The 22,227-nt window shown below is 40.9% G+C and overlaps 1 protein-coding gene across 1 annotated transcript in view; it reads right to left on the reverse strand.

The window, feature by feature from the left end:
- Positions 1 to 1,107: 1,107 nt before the first annotated feature.
- Positions 1,108 to 22,227, reverse strand: part of LOC106602896 (eukaryotic initiation factor 4A-I) — a 52,142-nt gene continuing 31,022 nt past the window's right edge. The window contains exons 7-11 of the mRNA XM_014195878.3: positions 12,162 to 12,305; positions 8,200 to 8,337; positions 6,408 to 6,497; positions 5,956 to 6,035; positions 1,108 to 1,884 (exon numbers count right to left, since the gene is read on the reverse strand). Coding sequence (XP_014051353.1) covers positions 1,740 to 1,884; positions 5,956 to 6,035; positions 6,408 to 6,497; positions 8,200 to 8,337; positions 12,162 to 12,305 — 597 coding nt within the window. The 3' untranslated portion in view covers positions 1,108 to 1,739. The remainder of the gene's footprint in view (positions 1,885 to 5,955; positions 6,036 to 6,407; positions 6,498 to 8,199; positions 8,338 to 12,161; positions 12,306 to 22,227) is intronic.

Raw genomic sequence — 22,227 nt, forward strand, 5'->3', positions numbered from 1 at the left:
TACTGTCCTTGCTTGAATCCCACTGAGGAAGGATTAGCCAGCCAAGTATTGCTGGTCTGCCATTACCAAAGGCCCTATACCTTGAGTTGCCAGGCTGATCCATTTCCGCATTTCCTCTTACTTCCAATCGCACGGTATTAGGCGCCGTGTCGTCACTAAGCCGGTTAAGTTGTCTTCGAGGGAGGCCCTCCCCGTGTCACTCCCACCGGCTTTCAGCCATGTTCCCTTGAACACTGATTCCTCAACCGTGCTGCGAGTTATCCTCCGGGTGCACTCATCAGAAGAGTTCCACAGCCGGTGGATCCTTCTGGCCTGGATCGATGGAATCTGGCAGACCAATATTATTTTTATTTGTCAAACGGCAGCCAAGCATCAATGATCATGTCACCATGAAGACCTTCGATATTGGAGAGGAGCATCAAGCTCATCACATTGCACTTTTACCACCCTGTGAAGTTCATCGTCATTTATTTCATATGTAGCCTAATAAACGGCACGCTTTCACGATGAGTCGTTGTGGGAGGACAACACGTCATCACGTGACACCCAAGTTTACTTCAATATGATGGTTATTTGGTAGACACAAAACGATCCCACCTTGTCTAGCGTATTTTGTTGTCGGCATTTGGAAAGCTAACCGGAAAATGTTCTGTTTCCATCAGGCCTGTCATGACATTTTTTACTCGCATAATAAGGTTGGATGGAAACCTGGTTAGTGTTGACAAACAAACAAAAAATCACTGGACAAGTTAATGGAAACATAGCTACTGATTATAATAAGATGATAAATAACTGGCAAAACAAACGCATTATTTATTTGGTAACTTTATTGAAGTCACCCCCCTCCCCCAATTTGTAAAATGAAACCAAACTAATGAATAAAAAAAGGTGTGGAAAATAAATAAAATGTTATACTGGGATTTCATTCCATGTAGTCCATTAAATGTCTTTGCACCCAAAGCAAAACTCCCAATAGCCCCCTCTGTACACCTTCAGTTTCTTCCCCCAAAATGCCAACCTTTGTGAAATGTAAATTATACACTTTAGAATTAAATATTGGTAGTTTTATATATTCAGTCAAAATATCTACCAATATTTTGTGTCTTACCACTCATTAACAGTGTTCAAATGAATAGCTCTACTTTCAAGGAGGCACATGGAGGATTTTCTTTATTTTTTATAAACAATGTCATCCTTTGTTTGTTTAAAAACTCTCCTGCAGAAAATCTACTGCATATCAGCAATGGAGAGTGATAGAATATAACAACTCCAATGCAAATAACAAAGACTGCAACTGCATAGTGCAATCCCCATTCCCCAAAGAAGTTACCATTTCCTATTGAAATGGAGTCCCAAGGGGTCCTTGTATACATCATAAGGACATGAAGTCTGCTGCTAATGCAAACGTACTGATCCTCGTCTGTGGCCAAGTAAACATAAAATTCTAGGTTTTTATTATGCAAGGCTAGCAGGAGAGGTGGTCTCTTTCCTTTAAGCCATAGAGAACCAAATGAGTGGGGCTGAGCTGAGGGACCGCAGAGGGCATGGAAAAGGAGGGAAACCGGGGGTTCCCCTACCCCATTTAAGAGCGCAAAATTGGGGTACACGGGAGAGGCTTGGATAGGTGGGAATATAGGCGGGTGATAGGTAGGAAATGGGAGATTTTAGAGAACAGTGAGATGATAATAGTGGTATGTAGACCACCAGCAGGCAGGGCGCCAGGGGCAGGGTGCTCTACTCTAGATCAGGTCAGCCACATTCATGGGCATCTCTTCTACTGTGGTGTTGTAGAACGTCTCAATGTCCCGGAGTGTGCGCTTGTCCTCCTCAGTCACCATGTTGATGGCAACACCCTTTCTGCCGAAACGGCCTCCTCTCCCGATCCTGGCACACAACAATTAAAGACAAGTTTAATATGAACCCTGCCGATCTGCATTTAGAATTAAAACAGTAGTGAAATAAACATGAAATGAACAAACCAGGAGGAATGTGAGCAGATCAATATAGAAAATTCTGGAAATGTAAAAAACCCCCCCAGGAATTCCTGATTAATGTGCTTCATAACTAGTGCATGACCTTAGGGTGGCAACAAATTCTACGGGTGGAATTCAAACCCGAGTTAAGCACATGTAAATTAAACATAATTCCCTTTTTATGCACTTCTCTCTGCGCATATTCTGACCTTTAATTTAAGCATGAGAATAGCATGCTATTCACACGCTATTCATTTTGGGGTGGAGATCCAAAAAATGAAGTTGTGGAAAAGGTGTCTTTATACGCCGTATTCTGACCTCTACCTAATTCCCTCATAATTCCACTACCTTTACGCACGATGAATAACGTCGAGCAACTTGTCAGTTCCAAGTGGAACATCTGTCTTTTATCCAACAGAAATAACACCATTCTCCATGCACTATTGATTAGAGCTAGGTAAATTAGTAAGCCGTTTGGATAAGGGGATTGTAAATAAATCTAAATAAATGTGAAACCAGTCATAGGGTAGCAAACTGAAGCATATCAACATATCACCTTTTCCAACAGTGAAGTTCATGAAATGCTGGCCTTATAACTTGGGGTGAAATTTGTGGAACCGAGCTATAGGCTTCTGTAGCCATGCACAAATGACAGTATAACGCCAAACCTATAGAGTTTATTTATGATTTCTAGAATGTTTTAATTACAGTGAGCTCCAAAAGTATTGGGCCAGTGACACATTGTTGTTTGGCCTCTGCACTTTGGAATTGAAATGATACAAGAAAGTTAAAGTGCAGACTATCAGCCTTACTTTTAGGGTATTTTCATCCATATCGGGTGAACCGTTTAGAAATTACAGCAATTTTTGTACATAGTCCCCCCCATTTTAAGGGACCAAAAGTATTGGGAAAAAATCACTTGTGCCTTGATTACTTCTGGAAGTTCGTTTTGCACAAAGTTTGTTTTGCATTTCCGGCATTGTTCACATGCCAACATCAACTTATTTTTGTTCTAACCTATTGTACAACTTTCTCACCTTCTAATATTTCATGGATTGAACAATCAGAGTATCAAGATCAATGTATTTTAAATCTACCAATTGGTGCTGAAAAGGAGACAAACGTGTGTATTTACATGGTTTTCTTTCATTGATCCCTAATATTCTGAAGCGTTAGTGAGTGTCGAAAATAAAATAAATAAAAAGGTACAGCAAATTCAAAGGGATGGCTTTAGATAAATGTACTGAAAACCTTATTGACAATCGTTTCAGCGGTTGAATTAAATGTATTTAGAATGTGCAACGGGGGGAGACAAGTTTTTTTTCTTCTGGTTAGGCCATCCTGATCTCTGGCTTCCTCGAGACATTTGTGGGTCTTAATTATTTAATCAAACAGCATGCTTAAAGCATCAGACAAGTTCAGTAGATATAGTTGATTTTATTAAAACACAAAGTGTGTGTCTATATATGGGAAAGTACACGTTTAACATTTAAAAATTTCAACCAATCGATTGGTCGAAAGAAGAGACTATGTTCGGTCAACCAATATTTTTGGGGGTCGGGGACAAACCTAATCCATACACCCAGTCACTACAAAGAAACAGGCGTCCTTCCTAACTCACTTGACAGAGAGGAAGGAAATCACTCAGGGATTTCACCAGGAGGACAATGGTGACTTTAAAACCGTTAGAGTTTAATGGCTGTGAAAGGAGAAAACTGCGGATGAATCAAAAACATTGCAAGAGCTTTGCACACCTGGATTGTACAATATTTGCACATTATTCTTAAATTCTTCAAGCTCTGTCAAGTTGGTTTATGCTAGGCAGCCATTTTCAAATCTTGCCATAGATTTTCAAGCCGATTTTAAGTAAAAACTGTAACTAGGCCACTCCGGAACATTCAATGTCATCTTGGTAAGCAACTCCAGTGTAGATTTGTGTTACGTCCGTCGTTCAATGAAGACCAGCGTGCAGCGTGGTAGGCGTACATTATCTTTAATTTTAAATGTACCACCAAAAAACAATACAACGAACGTAAAGCTAGGAGTGCAAACACATGCAACACAAAAGACAAGATCCCACAACTGAAGGTGGGAAAAGGGCTGCCTAAGTATGATCCCCAATCAGAGACAACGATAGACAGCTGCCTCTGATTGGGAACCATACTCGGCCAACAAAGAAATATAAACATAGATTTCCCACCCTAGTCACACCCTGACCTACCAAATAGAGAATTTAAAGGATCTCTAAGGTCAGGGCGTGACAATTTGGCCTTGTGTTTTAGGTTAATGTCCTGCTAAAACGTGAATTAGTCTCCCAGTGTGTTGGAAAGCAGCCTGAACCAGGTTTTCCTCGAGGTGCCCTTTTTATAGCCTACTTTCTGAAGGCACTGTAAATGTATGCGGGTATACCTGACAGTGGCTACTGATTGTGGCTATTTAACACGATACAAATTGTAAAAAATACAGTGAAAAGTCTGGGTATAATTAAAACATTCTAGAAATCATGAATCAACTCTGTAGGTTTGTTGCTATACTGTAATTTGCGCATGGCTGCAGAGGCCTATAGCTTGCGTCTCCAAATGTTATCCCAAGGCCAGCATTTCATATAAACTTAATTGTGGAAATTGCTGCCATATGACTGGTTTCACATTTGTCTTCATCGTTAAGGTAAAATAGATCTAAAACAATTGTAATTTATATTTACAAATGCCTTATTTAAACGTCTTACTCATTTACCTAGTTCTTATCAATAGCTCTTATCAATTTGCTTTTATCAATTACAATGCATGGAGAATGGTGTTCTCTATATAAAAAAAAAAAAATCCACATGAAACTGACAGGTTTCATCGTCCGTAAAGGTGGTGGAATTATGTTGGAAGTATGTCACAGTGAGAATACAGTATCTGTAGACGCAGCTCCGCCAAACCATTTCTTTGATATTCAGCCCAAACGAAAAGCGGGTGAATAGCAGACTATTCTCATGCTTAAGTTTAAGGTCAGAATACGCATAGATAGAAAAGTGCATAAAAAGGGAATTCTGTTAAATTTACACGCGCTTAACTCGGGTCGGAATTCCCCACTAAGTGATTTCAATGGGGCTTTCTCCATTCTGATTGCTTAATATTGTTAAATCAAACTAAATACTCAGCATTTTAATCAATTTCTGCACTCCTTTGAGATCATTTCTACACTGCTACATAGGGCTGCACGATATGTGCCCCAAAAAAATCTAAAATTTACCAAAACATTGTAATTGCGATTTAGATCAAAACACTTGCGTGCACTGTTGGAATCAAGGCAATAGATGGATTATTCAAATTCTATAGTTACAATACAATAGTGAGCACTTTGAATACAGTGTTGTTTGACATGACAATGAATGAAAAAGCCCAGGAATTATTGTGACAGGGTAGGAACCAAAGTGTTGGTCAGTGTTACCTAGGGGACCCTATAATCTAGCTACATTAAATGTTTTCTCTTAGCTACTTCATATAGCTAACATTTTCATGCTTCGCCTATTCCTCTTTGATTTAGAAGATACTGTTGCACAAAAACAATGATGACTTAGGCCAACACCAGCACTGGTATCAGGCTGTATTAGCTCGTTACGTTTGCTCCGACTCAGTAAACGTATTAGCTAACTGGCGATTAGCATTAGCAGCTAAAACTATACAATTTTAGCAACAACTTGCTAAAAAAAGACACTAGCTGTTTGCACACCGCAAGACACACAACCTAATAGTGCAATTATAGAACGCTTGTGGATTTATATTAAGAAGCAAAGTGGAAATGAGCATCGTTGTCATCAACATCTTGTCGCAAGTGCTGTATTAACCATGCAGACTGAGCGCAAGTGGTCGTAGCATATCACATTTAGCGGAGTAGCATATCACATTTAACAAACCAAACAGTCAGGCTTCTGCATCAATACCAGTATATAGTAAAATACGCTATACCGCCCATCCCTAAGGGTCCCTCCTACCTGTGAATGTAGTTCTCACGGTTGGTCGGCAGGTCATAGTTGATAACCAGAGACACCTGCTGAACATCAATTCCTCGGGCCTGGAAGGAGAAACATGATCAGCACTCCTGCAATGCCTGACCTCTAGCTGCCATTGCTTTATTACCCTGAACACTAGTGCAGGCTAGCTTAGTCCTGTGTGGGTCAGTTGGTAAGAGAGTGTGGTGATAGCAATGCCAAAGGTTAAGGGTTCAGATCCAACAGTGATCACATACTAAAAATGTATACATGTTGCCACTTGATTCAAACTTTGTCATCACTGTTCATTAAGAGTAGGCTAATTAAATAAATCATATAGAGCCCACTTGCACATTCGATGAATATAATAAGATAATAACATCATTTTACATCCAACATATGAAAAGATTCAGGGCACAGCGTGCTCTACCAAGGTAGTCCTGAACTCAACTCACCAGCAGATCTGTGGTGATGAGGACACGGCTGGAGCCAGAGCGGAACTCCCTCATGATCAGGTCCCTCTCCTTCTGGTCCATGTCACCGTGCTGGGGAGGAAGGACGACATTACATTTAGCAGACACTCTTATACAGAGCCACTTATAATCAGACAAGATAGTTAGCCTGGATCTGACATCACCTTAGTGAATGAACGCCACAAGCATTTCATGAATCTCGATACTGTACCAAGATCAAACAGTTACAAAAATCATAAAAAAGACACAACAAATGCTGATCTATGGAAATCATACAAATGCTGATCTATGGGAATCATACAAATGCTGATTCATGGGAATCATACAAATGCTGATCTAACCATATCAATGGGATGTTTTCTGCACAAATAGAGGCACTAAGAAGTACAGGAGGAACTTTGTGACAAAGATAGGAACTATACTGTGGAGATCGAAGGCTGTGGCTTCTGTAGATATTGCAAACTAATGTGTTTAATGTAAACGATGACATCTCAATAGGATAAATTACAGACACTTCAACCCTGTGTCCGTATTAAGTGTCCAACTCAATGACGAGTTTGTGCCGATAGCATGTACCAACCCGTTGCTCACGGCAGAGTCGGTTGGGATGAATATGGCTTTGTCGCTCTCCCCCTGGCAGATAAGACTCAGTGCCACTCAAAAGACAGGGGTGGAACTAACCACTTTAAAAAAATCAACGGCCCTCTCCCAGACACAGATTAAGCTAGTCTGAGAGATCATGCTTTTAATCCAGGACTAGGCATAAATCGGCACCTGGAAACCCAGCTCATAAACTGTTATCAGAAGGTATTCACACCCTTTGACTTTTTCCACATTTTGTTGTGTTACTGCCTAAATTTAAAATGTATAACATTTAGATTTCTTTGTCACTGGCCTACACACAACACCCCAATAATATCAAATTGGAATTAAGTTTTTCCAAATTTTTCCAAATAAATTCTAAATGAAAAGCTGAAATGTCTTGAGTCAAAAAGTATTTAACCCCTTTGTTATGGCAAGCCTAAATAAGTCCAGGAGTATCAAATCAAATGTATTTATAAAGCCATTTTCACAACAGCATGTCACAAAGTGCTAATACAGAAACCCAGCCTAAAACCACAGAGAGCAAGCAATGCAAAGGTTTGAATATTTGCTTAACAAGTCACATAATACAGGGCCTTCAGAAAGTATTCATACCCCTTCACTTATTCTACATTTTGTTGTGTTATAGCCTGAAAATGATTGTCGAGCAATGATCAACAAGCAATTTGACATAGCTTGAAGAGTTTTTTAATAATAAATGGGAGACTTACCCAGAAAGACTCACAGCTGTAATTGCTGACAAAGGAGATTCTAACATGTATTGACACAGGGGATTGAACACTTATCTAATCAAGATATATTAGGGTTTTATTTAGCTTGTCTTTTTTTATATACAAATGTTAGAATTTTTATTCCACTTTGACTATTTTATGTAGATCGTTGACAAAAAATAACAATTAAATCCATTTTAATCCCACTTTGTAACACAACAAAATGTGGAAAAAGTCAAGGGGTACTTTCTGAATAGTTTCTGAAGGCACTGTATGCCTTTGTTCATCATCATCCTCCACATACCTGAGTGGTATATGACAACATATTATTAGTAAAATATCAAAGCACATAACACTAACCATTATCAACCCATATGTCCATCACCAAACACATACCTGGGTGTTAGGTATGACAACACTGTGGGACATGGACACAGAGCTGGAGGTGCAGGAGCTCTTACCAGGGCAGAGACAGTAAAGTCCCTGGCATGCATCTTCTCAGTCAGCCAGTCCACCTTCCTGCGGGTGTTGATGAAGATCACAGCCTGGGTGATGGTCAGGGTCTCGTACAGATCACACAGGGTGTCCAGCTTCCACTCCTAACAATGGAAAGGGGGTTGAATTGAGACTGAAGACATGGGAGTAACGTTGCTTTAAAGCTAAGTAGTGAAGAGGGAGAGATCCCAGCCACGGTGGAGAGCAGTCTGCTTTCTTTGCCAAAGAACACCGTTCCTCTAACAGCTTGGGAGACGGAGGGAACTTGGGACCCCAAAAACATTTAAAAGGGTGCTTAAAAGGATATAGCTACACATTATTAGTATCACTGTAGAAAGATATTTTCATACAAAATCAACCATCTTGATAATCAAATAATCAAGTACTACAAGTTTAACGAAGGAGAGGCGATCTCTAAACTCATCACTAGCTATGTTTTCATTAACCTTTCCAGTGATGGTCAACATTTAGATTGCTTGCACAGAAAATACATGCGACAATTGCCTGCTACGGCGCGTTTCCACTGAGATATCTTGTATCGATAAGCTCAGCTGGATGTAATGACGTCACACTTGACGTCACACTTTCGAAAAAACCCTACAGTGTCGGGAAAAAAAAGTGGTTAAAGTGTTGAGATTAAATTTGGCATTGCCGACAGCCTGTATGCCCTCACACCAGCATGCATAGAATGCAATAATTGACTAATATTTGCCATATTCTAATAATTCTCATGTGTTAACGTATGCCATGGTCCGTGGCATGGTGAAACTTGCACTCCTGTAGCGGTGAAACTTGCCAGCCAACCAGAAAAGAAAAGTGAAGCAATTCCGGCATTCTTGAAAGTCAGGACAATCAATGTCCTGCAAAAAACATTTTTATAGTTCGAAAAAATTATTTTGCAAGCAGCATAATTTAGAATTAAATGTGGAGCTTTATAGTTACGTGATGACACCACGTGCCCGACGAATTCAAAATTATTCAGCAAAAACAGTTTCCAGCATCATTTGTCACAACAAAAGTTCCACAAAAGAAAAATCAACCCCTGTTGAACGTATGTAAAAACATTTTTTTTTAAATCTTTAGAAAATGTTTTCTATCTGCCATTTCCATTACAGATGTCGCTAAGATTTTAGCTTTTGTCTAATAAACCTGGGTCACTGGAAACCTGCTTACTGATTAGTATTCTACATTTGAAGTCGGAAGTTTACATACACTAAGGTTGGAGTCATTAAAACTCGTTTTGCAACCACTCCACACATTTATTGTTAACAAACAATCGTTTTGGCAAGTCGGTTAGGACATCTACTTTGTGCATGACACAAGTAATTTCTTCAACAATTGTTTACATACAGATTATTTCACTTATAATTCACTGTATCACAATTCCAGTGGGTCAGAAATTTACATACACTAAGTTGACTGTGCCTTTAAACAGCTTGGAAAATTCCAGAAAATGATGTCATGGCTTTAGAAGCTTCTGATAGGCTAATTTACATTATTTGAGTCAATTGGAGGTGTACCTGTGGATGTATTTCAAGGCCTACCTTCAAATCAGTGCCTCTTTGCTTGACATCATGGGAAAATCAAAAAAAATCAGCCAAGACCTCAGAAAAACAATTGTAGACCTCCACAAGTCAGGTTCATCCTTGAGAGCAATTTCTAAACGCCTAAAGGTACCACGTTCATCTGTACAAATAATAGTACGCAAGTATAAACACCATGGGACCACACAGCCGTCATAGCCGCTCAGGAAGGAGACGCGTTCTGTCTCCTAGAGATGAACGTACTTTGGTGCTAAAAGTGCAAATCAATCAACAGCAAAGGACCTTGTGAAGATGCTAGAGGAAACAGGTACAAAAGTATCTATATCCACAGTAAAACGAGTCCTATATCGACATAACCTGAAAGGCCACTCAGCAAGGAAGAAGCCACTGCTCCAAAACTGCTATAAAAAAGCCAGACTACACTTTGCAACTGCACATGGGACAAAGATTGTACTTTTTGGAGAAAAGTCCTCTGGTCTGATGAAACAAAAATAGAACTGTTTGGCCATAATGACCATCGCTATGTTTGGAGGAAAAAGCGGGACGCTTGCAAGCCCGAAGAACACCATCCCAACCGTGAAGCACGGGGGTGGCAGCATCATGTTGTGGGGGTGCTTTGCTGCAGGAGGGACTGGTGCACTTCACAAAATAGATGGCATCATGAGGTAGGAAAATTATGTGGATATAGTGAAGCAACATCTCAAGACATCAGTCAGGAAGTTAAAGCTTGGTCGCATATGGGTCTTCCAAATGGACAATGACCCCAAGCATACTTCCAAAGTTGTGGAAAAATGGCTTAAGGACAACAAAGTCAAGGTACTGGAGTGGCAATCACAAAGCCCTGACCTCAATCCTATAGAAAATCTGTGGGCAGAACTGAAAAAGGGTGTGCGAGCAAGGAGGCCTACAAACCTGACTCAGGTGCACCAGCTCTGTCAGGAGGAATGGGACAAAATTCACCCAACTTATTGTGGGAAGCTTGTGGAAGGCTACCCGAAACGTTTGACCCAAGTTAAACAATTTAAAGGCAATGCTACCAAATACTAATTGAGTGTATGTAAACTTCTGACCCACTGGGAATGTGATGAAAGAAATAAAAGCTGAAATAAATAATTCTCTCTACTATTATTCTGACATTTCACATTCTTAAAATAAAGTGGTGATCCTAACTGACCTAAAACTGGGAATTCTTACTAGAATTAAATGTCAGGAATTGTGAAAAACTGAGTTTAAATGTATTTGGCTATTGTGTATGTAAACTTCTGACTACAACTGTATGTGATCAGAACAGTTACTAGTGAGGGGGGTTGCAAAAATCGATAGTTACATACAGTATCAAAACTGGAGTTCTAACCAGTTTTAGGAGGGCGTGTCATATTTTTATGGTTCCCCCCGTTGCCCCTCCTTCTCCCGACAGTAGGGCCTGCTCCGCTCCTTCTCCCGACAAGTGAAAGTGCATTTCCCAGCTGATAATCACCCCGAAACTCAACCTAAACAAAAATACGTTTTGTTTACTCTCTCAATACATTTGGAGCCCATTATAATGCCATTATTGCTTTTGTTCTGATTTTAACAAGGCTACTTGGCACTTATAATGATGTTTAGGTTACAGATGTTTTCATCATTAGACGGCTCGTGGTTGGGGTATTTTTTAAAATGTTGTCATTATAAAAAGCTGTTACCGTGTTCCAACACATATGCTTTCTGTTTCATACTGTAGTTGTAAAACAGGCACTCAACCAATAAAATAGATTGAACACTTTAATGAATTTGTTTGTTTGTTTTGTTTTTACATATAGCCTACAGTAACAAACTAATAAAAATGCTATTGTGTTATTTTAAATTAAATACAAATCGTATTCCAATGCTATCCAAGGCCTTCATAAACACAATCAAATTAATATTTTTGAGATAGCATATATGACATTTATTAATTACACTGTTAGAATGTTGCAGTCTGGTGTTAAATAGGGAGCCAATTTGTTTTGAGCATTTATTTCCATAACTGATCAAAACTTGTTTTCTCATGGCTCTCTCTTGTCCCTCTGAAGCAGACATATGGTGAGCAATATGTTTGAAACCTCGAATCGCAATAAAATCACAGAATTGCATATCGTATCTTGAGATCCCAGGCAATTCCGAGCACAAAGAGTTACTGTGTTGTATTGACAAAATGTGTCTACTTCATGACCTTTGTTCTTCTTTTAGATACCTTTTTTAAAATGTTAAAATCAACTGTTTTAGTTATATAGGCTGCCCATGACTTTATTTATTACTAGTAGAGCAAAGAGCCTCACGAAACTCTTGTATCACAAGCATATATAAAGAGCCATGTATTTTATCTATATATACTTTTCTAGAACAAGCATCTAGAACAGCAATACCTCTTTCTCCACGTTAATGTAGAACTGGCGAATACCCTCCAGGGTGAGCTCCTCCTTCTTCACAAGGATACGGATTGGGTCACGCATGAACTTCTTGGTGACTTCCAGCACATCCTGAGGCATGGTGGCAGACAGGAGCACCACCTGGAAAATAGGGTTGAGAAAGATATTAGCTAGGCTCTATAGAACAAAATACCTGACAGAGGAAAGTCTCTCTCTCTCTCAGAAATAAATATTCTATATTCACCAAGATGATGCTTAATTCTGTTGCGATATTTGTCAGCAAAACAGTCTCAATTAAAAGTCCTGAATTTCCAGAGGCAGCAGGAAGAGCATGAAATCAAATCAAATTTATTGGTCGCATTCACAGATTTGCAGATGTTATCACAAGTGCAGCATAATGCTTATGTTTCTAGCTCCAACAGTGCAGTAATCTATATATCAGGAATCAAGGTAAGACCCAAGTGCAGACTGTGTGAAGTAACAATGTTTATTGTAACAACAGGGGTAGGCAAATGACAGGTCAAGGAAGGCAGGGGTCGATAATCCAGAGTAGAGGCCATGGTACAGGACGGCAGGCAGGCTCAGGGTCAGGTCAGGCAGAGGTCGGTAATCCAGAGGCGGAGCAAAGGAACAGGACGGCAGGCAGGGTCAGGGACAGGCAGAGTGGTCAGGCGGGCGGGTACAGGGCCAGGATTGGCAAGGGTCAAAAACCAGGAGGATGAGAAAAGGAGAGACTGGGGAAAAACAGGAGCAGAGACAAACGCTGGTTGACTTGAACAAACAAGACGAACTGGCACATACAGACAGAAAATACAGGTATAAATACCCAGAGGATAACTGGGGAAGATGGGCAACACCTGGAGGGGGTGGAGACAAGCACAAGGACAGGGGAAACAGATCAGGGCGTGACAGTACCCCCCCCTAGGGACGCCACCTGGCGTTCCACCTGGGCGGATACCTGGTTGACTGGGGTGCCGGTGATGAGGGCCCGGGTCCAGGATGTCTTTAGCGGGAACCGAGCACCTCTCCTCCGGGCCATAACCCTCCCAGTCAACCAGGTACTGGAAATCCCTGCCCCAAACCCTCAGGAGGCGTCTCACCGTGTACGCTGGCTAGCCACCAATGACACGGGGGGAAGGGATGGGCCTAGAAACAGAAGACAAGGGGCAATCAGACATGGTTTTGACTCTAGACACAGAAAAGGTAGGAAAAATACGGAGGGTAAGGGGCAACAGAGGATGAACAGCAGAGGGGCTAATGATCTTGGAGTGGGGGGGAGAGGCCTCGGCTTCTGGGGTGTAGCCGCGGCACTATAGCGGCATGCCAGCGCCTCAGGCTTGACCTTCTTGGATACTGGTCGGTGCTGCGGAATCGAAGTGGCCCGGGCCTTACTGAACCCCTCCCGGAGGTCCTGGTACTCTGCGAAGCTGGCGGGGAGGTCCGGGGCAATTTCCAAGCCCCCAGGAACACTTCCCAGGGCAGGCAGAGCTGACTTCAGGCAATGAGTGTGGCAGGACAGGCTCCAGCCCACAATGGCACCAGTAGCCCAGTCAATGGAGGGATTGTGTCGCTGGAGCCAAGAGAATCCCAATACCACGGTACCCTGCGGAGACTCAACCAGCAGGAATTGAATCGTCTCGCTGTGGTTCCCGACACTCGTAGGTTGAATGGGGTGGTCTGGTGGGTGACCCGGCCTATAGACCGCCCATCCAGCGCTCTAACACCCATGGGAATGGAGAGGGGTTGAGTGGGGATGCACAGCTTGGACGCCAGGGTAACGTCTATGAGACTCACATCGGCCCCTGAGTCGATGAGTACCTGAAGATACTTGGACTGGTCACCCCACAGCAGGATGGCATGGAGAGGGGGGTGAGTAAGGGGAGAAGAACAATTATCTTCAAGACCCACCAGTGTACTCACTCCAACGAATGAGCTAGGTCTCTTGAAGGGACAGGTAGACACAAAATGACCGGCAGTACCGCAATTCAGACAGCTCTGGGTATCAAGTTTGCATATGCGTTCAGCTGGAGACAGCCTCGCCCTGCCGAGCTGCATCAGCTCGGGAAGAGGTGAATCGGCAGTCTCCGGAGGCTCTTGGAGGGACTCAGGTAAGCTCGGTTCCTCTCGGGGACGTAGACGCCGGGGACTTTCAGAGTTAATCAGATGCAAGGTGGGATTCCTGAGTGAGCAATTGGGACCGTAATCGCACCTCTTCTCCCTCCTACATTCCCGTAGCCGACCATCGATCAGGATGGTTAAAGCGATGAGTGAGTCAAGATCCATCGGTAGTTCTCGGGCTACCAGCTCATCCTTTACTTCCTCCGATAATCCGTGCAGGAACGTGTCGAACAGCGCTTCCGGGTTCCAGGTACCCTCCGCTGCTAGTGTGCGGAACTCCACCGTATAGTCTGCCACACTGAGGGTGTCCTGCCAAAGCTGGAGTAACTTCTGGGCAGGCTCTCTCCCGGACACCGGAGACTCAAAAACTTCTCACCTCTGCCACGAATACCACCAGACTGAGGCAGACAGCGGATTGTTGCTCCCACACTGCCGTGGCCCAGGCGAGTGCCCTCCCGGACAACAGTGTAATAATGTACGCTATCTTCGAGCGGTCCAAGTGGAACGAAGAAGGCTGCAGCTCGGAAGCGAGAGAGCACTGGGAGAGAAAGGCCCGACAGGTTCTGGAATCTCCACCGTAGCGCTCCGAGGGAGGCATGCTGGGTTCCCGGGAAACCGGGGTGACAGCGCTGCTACCAGTCGAGTTACAGAGGGGCTGGGAGGTTACCGTCGTGGTAGGCTGCCTAGTAGACAACCCATGGAATTTCTCCCGCAATGCGTTCAAGGCTAGGTCGTGACGTTCGGCCACAGCCTGGAACCCTTCCATCAGACCGGGAAGCAACTCCTTGTGCCTCCCAATGGTGGCTTCTTGGGAGGAGATGGCGTTGCGGAGCTGGTCAAAGTCTGCTGGGTCAGTCATAGCCAGTTCTCACTATCAAGAATCAAGGTAAGACCCAAGTGCAGACTGTGTGAAGTAACAATGTTTATTGTAATAACAGGGGCAGAGGATAAGTGGGGAAGATGGGCGACACCTGGAGGGGGTGGAGACAAGCACAAGGCCAGATGAAACAGATCAGGGCGTGACAGTACAGCAATATACATATAATCCAAAAGTAATTAAGACAACAAAAAATGTAAACATATTAGAACGAGCAATGTCAGAGACCAGAATATAAATATGTAGTATATAAATATATAGTATATAAATGGTGTATATAGACAGTATGGTCAGTAAATTAGGGTTGACCCCATTTAGTCGACTGGTCGATAGGCTGTGCAATAAACACTTGCTGTGCTGCCATTTTTCTGCAGTAGGAAGGAGAGCGAGACAACGTGTGCCAGTCACACAGGCACTCGCTATCATTTTTATTAACAAAGTGTGAGTGTTACGCTCTTTGAGTCATTTGTGTGTCTTAATTATTTAATCAAACAGTGTGCTTAAAGCATCAGACAAGCTCAGTGCATATGACATTTATTTTATTGAAACACCTGTCTATATATGGAAAAATAAAGTTGAAACATTTCGACCAATCGAACTTTTCGACCAATCGACTGGTTGAAAGAACAGGGCTTTTTAGTCGGGGACAGCCCTAATATGAATAGAAAAGGTGTGTACAGCAGTAGTTATATAGGATGAGCCATGACTAGAATACAGTATATACACACATAAAGTGGGCAAGACAGTATGTAAACATTATTAAATTGGCCAGTGTTCAATTACTATGTACATAAAGCAGCAGCCTCATGGTTGAGGGTGGGGTACAGGACAGAGGCCAACTAGTGATTAATGATGAACAATGCAAAAAAATATATAATAATATATTAATTTTAAAACAAAGGACATCAAGGACAACTAAAATCATAACAGCAATGCCAACTGTATATGTTTGTGTGCATGTCTGGCACTATAAAATGTATGTGTGTGTTCTTGTATGCGTTTATTTGAATGAGAGTGTGTATATGCATGTGTACAAACACATGCACGGCATCAGCCTCAAGCAAACCGGCATTAGTTGTAAAAACACTGCCCCTCAGTGTCATTCAAACGTACTTTTTATTATGTTTTATTTAGACTTTAATTTTTTTTTTTAAATCTTTGACAAACATTCTATCTCCCGCACAGCAACTCCACTCCCACTTGTCTCCAATTCCACATCCCAACCCTCAGCTTCCCTCAGCCCATCCCATCTATCTCTGCTGGCCATCCACTTCGGGTTTCTACGCAACACATATCTTTCAACTATACTGTGATGTTTAACGTACAATCGAATCCACAGATTGCGAGTTGAAGATAAATATTTTTACTAAGAACATTAGTATATTAGTAATTGACTGACCCAGTCTCTCCAGATCTCCTAACAGTACTATTTCTAGGGTCAATTTTAGATCAATGCTATGCATTTTCAGCCATTCCTGAACCTGAGACCAGAAACAGGCTACCAGAGGGCAATACCAAAATAAATGGTCTATTGATTCTGTATCCTCGATGATTTTATGCACCAAATATTCAACATTTTGTTGGTGGCAAGAATTCTATATAATAATTTTAGCTGAAAAGCACGAAGTCTTGAATCCTGCGTTGTTTTATATATCAACTCATGGAATCGGTACATTAAAAATCTCCATGAAGGACATAACTCTACCATTACAATTTACAATATAATTTAAGAACAAAATAACCTTTTCAAACATCTTTCCCATAAATACAGGTATTCTATCAACCAGCACATTTGAGTTCAGCCATAATATTGGTTCTATCTTTTCAGGGGGATGAAATTGAAATAGTAGCCAGCTCTGCAATGCTTGTTTGAAAAAGAGAGATACTTTTAAAAAAGTATAATTTTCTATTAATCGAAAATGAGACATGGCAATCTGCACAAAGGCAAAAAGGCAATTATTAAAGAATGGATGAGCTTTTCTTAGTTATCTACTTGAGAACCGTTTAGGGTTCAAATAAAACTTTTGAATGAGTGAAGCTTTTAGAGAGAGGTTTAGTGCTTTTATATTTAATAATCTCAACACACCCAATTCATATTCATTATATACAGTTGAAGTCGGAAGTTTACATGCACAATAGCCAAATACATTTAACCTCTGTTTTTCACAATTCCTGACATTTAATTCTAGTAAGAATTCCCAGTTTTAGGTCAGTTAGGATCACCACTTTATTTTAAGAATGTGAAATGTCAGAATAACAGTGGAGAGTGATTTATTTCAGCTTTTATTTATTTCATCACATTCCCAGTGGGTCAGAAGTTTACATACACTCAATTAGTATTTGGTAGCATTGCCTTTAAATTATTTAACTTGGGTCAAATGTTTCGGGTAGCCTTCCACAAGCTTCCCACAATAAGTTGGTTGAATTTTGGCCCATTCCTCCTGACAGAGCTGGTGTAACTGAGTCAGGTTTGTAAGGCCTCCTTGCTCGCACACCCTTTTTCAGTTCTGCCCACAAAGTTTCTATAGGATTGAGGTCAGGGCTTTGTGATTGCCACTCCAGTACCTTGACTTTGCTGTCATTAAGCCATTTTGCCACAACTTTGGAAGTATGCTTGGGGTCATTGTCCATTTGGAAGACCTATTTGCGACCAAGCTTTAACTTCCTGACTGATGTCTTGAGATGTTGCTTCAATATATCCACATCATTTTCCTCCCTCATGATGCCATCTGTTTTGTGAAGTGCACCAGTCCCTCCTGCAGCAAAGCACCCCCACAACATGATGCTGCTACCCGTGCTTCACGGTTGGGATGGTGTTCTTCGGCTTGCAAGCCTCCCCCTTTTTCCTCCAAACATAATGGCCAAACAGTTCTATTTTTGTTTCATCAGACCAGAGGACATTTCTCCAAAAAGTACAATCTTTGTCCCCATGTGCGGGTTGCAAACCGTAGTCTGGCTTTTTTATGGTGGTTTTGGAGCAGTGGCTTCTTCCTTGCTGAACGGCCTTTCAGGTTATGTCGATATAGGACTCGTTTTACTGTGGATATAGATACTTTTGTACCTGTTTCCTCTAACATCTTCACAAGGTCCTTTGCTCTTGTTCTGGGATTGATTTGCACTTTTCGCACCAAAGTAGTGTATGTAAACTTCTGACCCACTGGAATTGTGATACACTGAATTATAAGTGAAATAATCTGTCTGTAAACAATTGTTGGACAAATTACTTGTGTCATGCACAAAGTAGATGTCCAAACCGACTTGCCAAAACTATCGTTTTTAACAAGAAATTTGTGGTGGTTGAAAAACGAGTTTTAATGACTCCAACCTAAGTGTATGTAAACTTCCGACATCAACTGTAGATAGGCACGTTTTATTTTGTCTGGTTTAGCGTCCCAGATAAAGCGACATATTTTTTTTTCTCATATGATTTGAAAAACGAATCATCAGCAGTAGGCAGCGCCATAAGTAAGTGCGTAAACTGAGATATGACTAAGGAGTTAATCAGGGCAATTTTTCCATAAATAGACAGCTATTTACCTCTCCATGGTCGCAGGATCTTGTATATTTTTACAAGTTTTCTATTGAAATTCATTGTGGAGAGCTTATTTATATATTTTGTGATATGAATACCAAGTATGTCTACTTCCCCATCAGCCCATTTTATAGGTAAACTGCAGGGTAATGTAAAAGTTGTAGCTTACGGACTTAATATAAAACTTGAGTCATCGGCATACATGGACACCTTTGTTTTTAAGACTTGGATTTCTAATCCTCTAATTGTCACAGGCTTCATAGTGAACAGACCAAGGCGCAGCATGTTGAGTGCTCATCCTTTTATTTTCGAATGAAAAAGGCACTTCACAAAGAAAAAAACAAACGACAGCCAAACAGTTCTGTCAGGTATACAAACATACTAAACAGAAAGCAAACACCCACAAAACCCAAAGAAAAACAGGCTGCCTAAGTATGGCTTCCAATCAGTGACAACGAAAGACACCTGCCTCTGATTGGAAATCATACTCGGCCACACATGGAAAATGAAACATAGAAACAGAAAACTAGAACAAATCCCCTAGAAACAAACCAACCCCAAAACACACAAAACAACCCCCTGCCACGCCCTGACCATTCTACTATGGCAAAATGACCCTTCTCACTGGTCAGGACGTGACACTAATGTTGTTATTGGATCTGATTCTTATAGCTAGCATTTCAATGGCCATAACGAATAGATATGGTGACAGCGGACAACCTTGTTTAACTCCTCTTGACAATTCAAAACCCTCTGAGAAGTAGCCGTTATTTAGTATTTTACACCTGGGGTTGCTATACATTAATTTTACCCATTTTCTAAGAGAATTACCGAAATTTTTAAAATCCAGGCATTTATAAATAAAGTCCAGTCTTACTTTATCAAATGCCTTTTCAAAATCCGCTATAAATACCAGGCCTGGCTTCTTAGACGTTTCATTTCTAGTAGTTGTCATATATTATCTTCAATGTATCGTCCATGTAAAAAACCTGTCTGATCAGGATGAACAATACCTGGTAAAACCCTTTTAATTCTGAGTGCTATGCATTTCGCTTGTATTTTTGCATCACAACATTGAAGTGTAAGGGGCCTCCAGTTTTTTAGATAGACTGGGTCTTTATATTTGCCATCTGGGTCTTGTTTTAATAATAGAGAAATCAGACCTTCCTCAGAGTACCTGACAGACTACCATTTCTATAGGAGTAGTTAAAATAATCTAACAATGGAGCTTTTAGTATATCAAAAAAGGCTTGATATACCTCTACCGGTATGCCAGCAAGCCTGGGGTTTTTCCAGACTGAAAGGATTTAATAGTCTCAAAAAGTTATTCCTCTGTAATTTGGCCTTCGCATTAACCTGTTATGGCTAGGGGGCAGTATTTTCATGGCTGGATAAAAAACATACCCGATTTAATCTGGTTACCACTCCTACCCAGTAACTAGAATATGCATATACTTATTACATATGGATAGAAAACACCCTAAAGTTTCTAAAACTGTTTGAATGGTGTCTGTGAGTATAACAGAACTCATTTGGCAGGCAAAAACCTGACAAGGTTTCAGGCAGGAAGTGGCCTGTCTGACAAGGTGTCGTTCTTCTTGTCTCTGTTTATTGAAGAGTGAGGATCTTAGCTGTCCCGTGACACTTCCTACGGCTGCCATAGGGTCTCAGAAGGCGGTAAAAAGCTGAATCGTGGCTTTGCAGGCTCTGGCTGAAAAAAAGTAGCGCGTTTGGGTAGTGGCTGGTTACAGTACTGTGAGACTCAGGCGCGTGCCCGCGGCGACCGAAAGCTTTGTTTACTTTCCTCAGTTTAGCTAAAAGGAGATTCCCGGTCGGAATATTATCGCTTTTCTACGAGAAAAATTGCATAAAAATGGATTTTAAACAGCGGTTGACATGCTTCGAAGTACGGTAATGGAATATTTAGATTTTTTTTGTCACGAATTGCGCTATGCGCACGACCCTGATTTACCATTTCAGATAGTGTCTGGGACGCACGAACAAAACGCCGCTATTCGGATATAATGATGGATTATTTTGGACCAAACCAACATTTGTTATTGAAGTAGCAGTCCTGGGAGTGCATTCTGACGAAGACAACAAAAGGTAATGAAACTTTTATAATAGTAAAGCTGATATTGGTGAGTGCTAAACTTGCCGGGTGTCTAAATAGCTAGCCCGTGATGCCTGGGCTATGTACTTAGAATATTGCAAAATGTGCTTTCACCAAAAAGCTATTTTAAAATCGGACATATCGAGTGCATAGAGGAGGTCTGTATCTATAATTCTTAAAATAATTGTTATGCTTTTTGTGAACGTTTATCGTGAGTAATTTAGTAAAATGTTAGCAAATTCCCCGGAAGTTTGCGGGGGGTATGCTAGTTCTGAACGTCACATGCTAATGTAAAAAGCTGGTTTTTGATATAAATATGAACTTGATTGAACAAAACATGCATGTCTTGTATAACATAATGTCCTAGGGTTGTCATCTGATGAAGATCATAAAAGGTTAGTGCTGCATTTAGCTGTCTTCTGGGTTTTTGTGACATTATATGCTAGCTTGAAAAATGGGTGTCTGGCTTGGTACTCTGCTGACATAATCTAATGTTTTGCTTTCGTTGTAAAGCCTTTTTGAAATCGGACAGTGTGGTTAGATAAAGGAGAGTCTTATCTTTAAAATGCTGTGAAATAGTCATATGTTTGAAAAATTGAAGTTTTTGTATTTTAGAGGAGTTTGTATTTCGCGCCACGCCCATCATTGGATATTGGAGCAGGTGTTCCGCTAGCGGAACGTCTAGATGTAAGAGGTTAATGTTTCTGTACATTTGTTAATTTTCAATTTTTTATAGTATTTGGAAAGAATTCCTTACCGTTAACTTCATTCAGTGGGAGAGGATGAGACGGAAAAGAGAACATCTACCTAAAATAATTAGCCTCCTCTTTTAAAATATAATTCAGGGAATCAAAGTCTTAAGTAACGAGTTTCTGCAAATTATTTTTGTTAGCGTTCCTGTATTGGAGATTCATGAGGAATTTTGAGCATTTTTCTCCATATTCCATCCAGTTTGCTTTATTTTTGTAATATATTACATTAGATCGTTCTTGAATAAGTTCAAGTTATTTTTGTTTTTCCTCTAACTTATTTTGTATCTCTGTAGTAGTGTTTTTATTGCTGTCTACCTGTACTATTTAGTTCATGGATTTCCCTTGTTAGTCTTGTCTCTTTAGCCATGAACTGCTTTTTTTATTATTGATGAATATTGAATTGAATGACCACTAAAGTTATCCCAAACAATAAGGGGATTTGCTGAACCTATATTATACAGGAAAAATTCAGTTATAAATTATTTTGTCTTAGTTAAAAATAAGTTGTCCTCCAGTAAACTTTGATTAAATTTCCAATATCCCAGGTCCATGTGGAAAATCTGTGAATGCCAATGAGATGATGATCCAATCGCATTCTGTCCCCTATTAAAACTTTTTTAACCTTTGATGCAAGAGAGAAAGACACAAGAAAGTAGTCAAGACGACTAGCT

Source organism: Salmo salar, chromosome 04, assembly GCF_965601325.2.
Source record: "Salmo salar chromosome 04, fSalSal1, whole genome shotgun sequence".
Classification (NCBI taxonomy): Eukaryota; Metazoa; Chordata; class Actinopteri; order Salmoniformes; family Salmonidae; genus Salmo; species Salmo salar.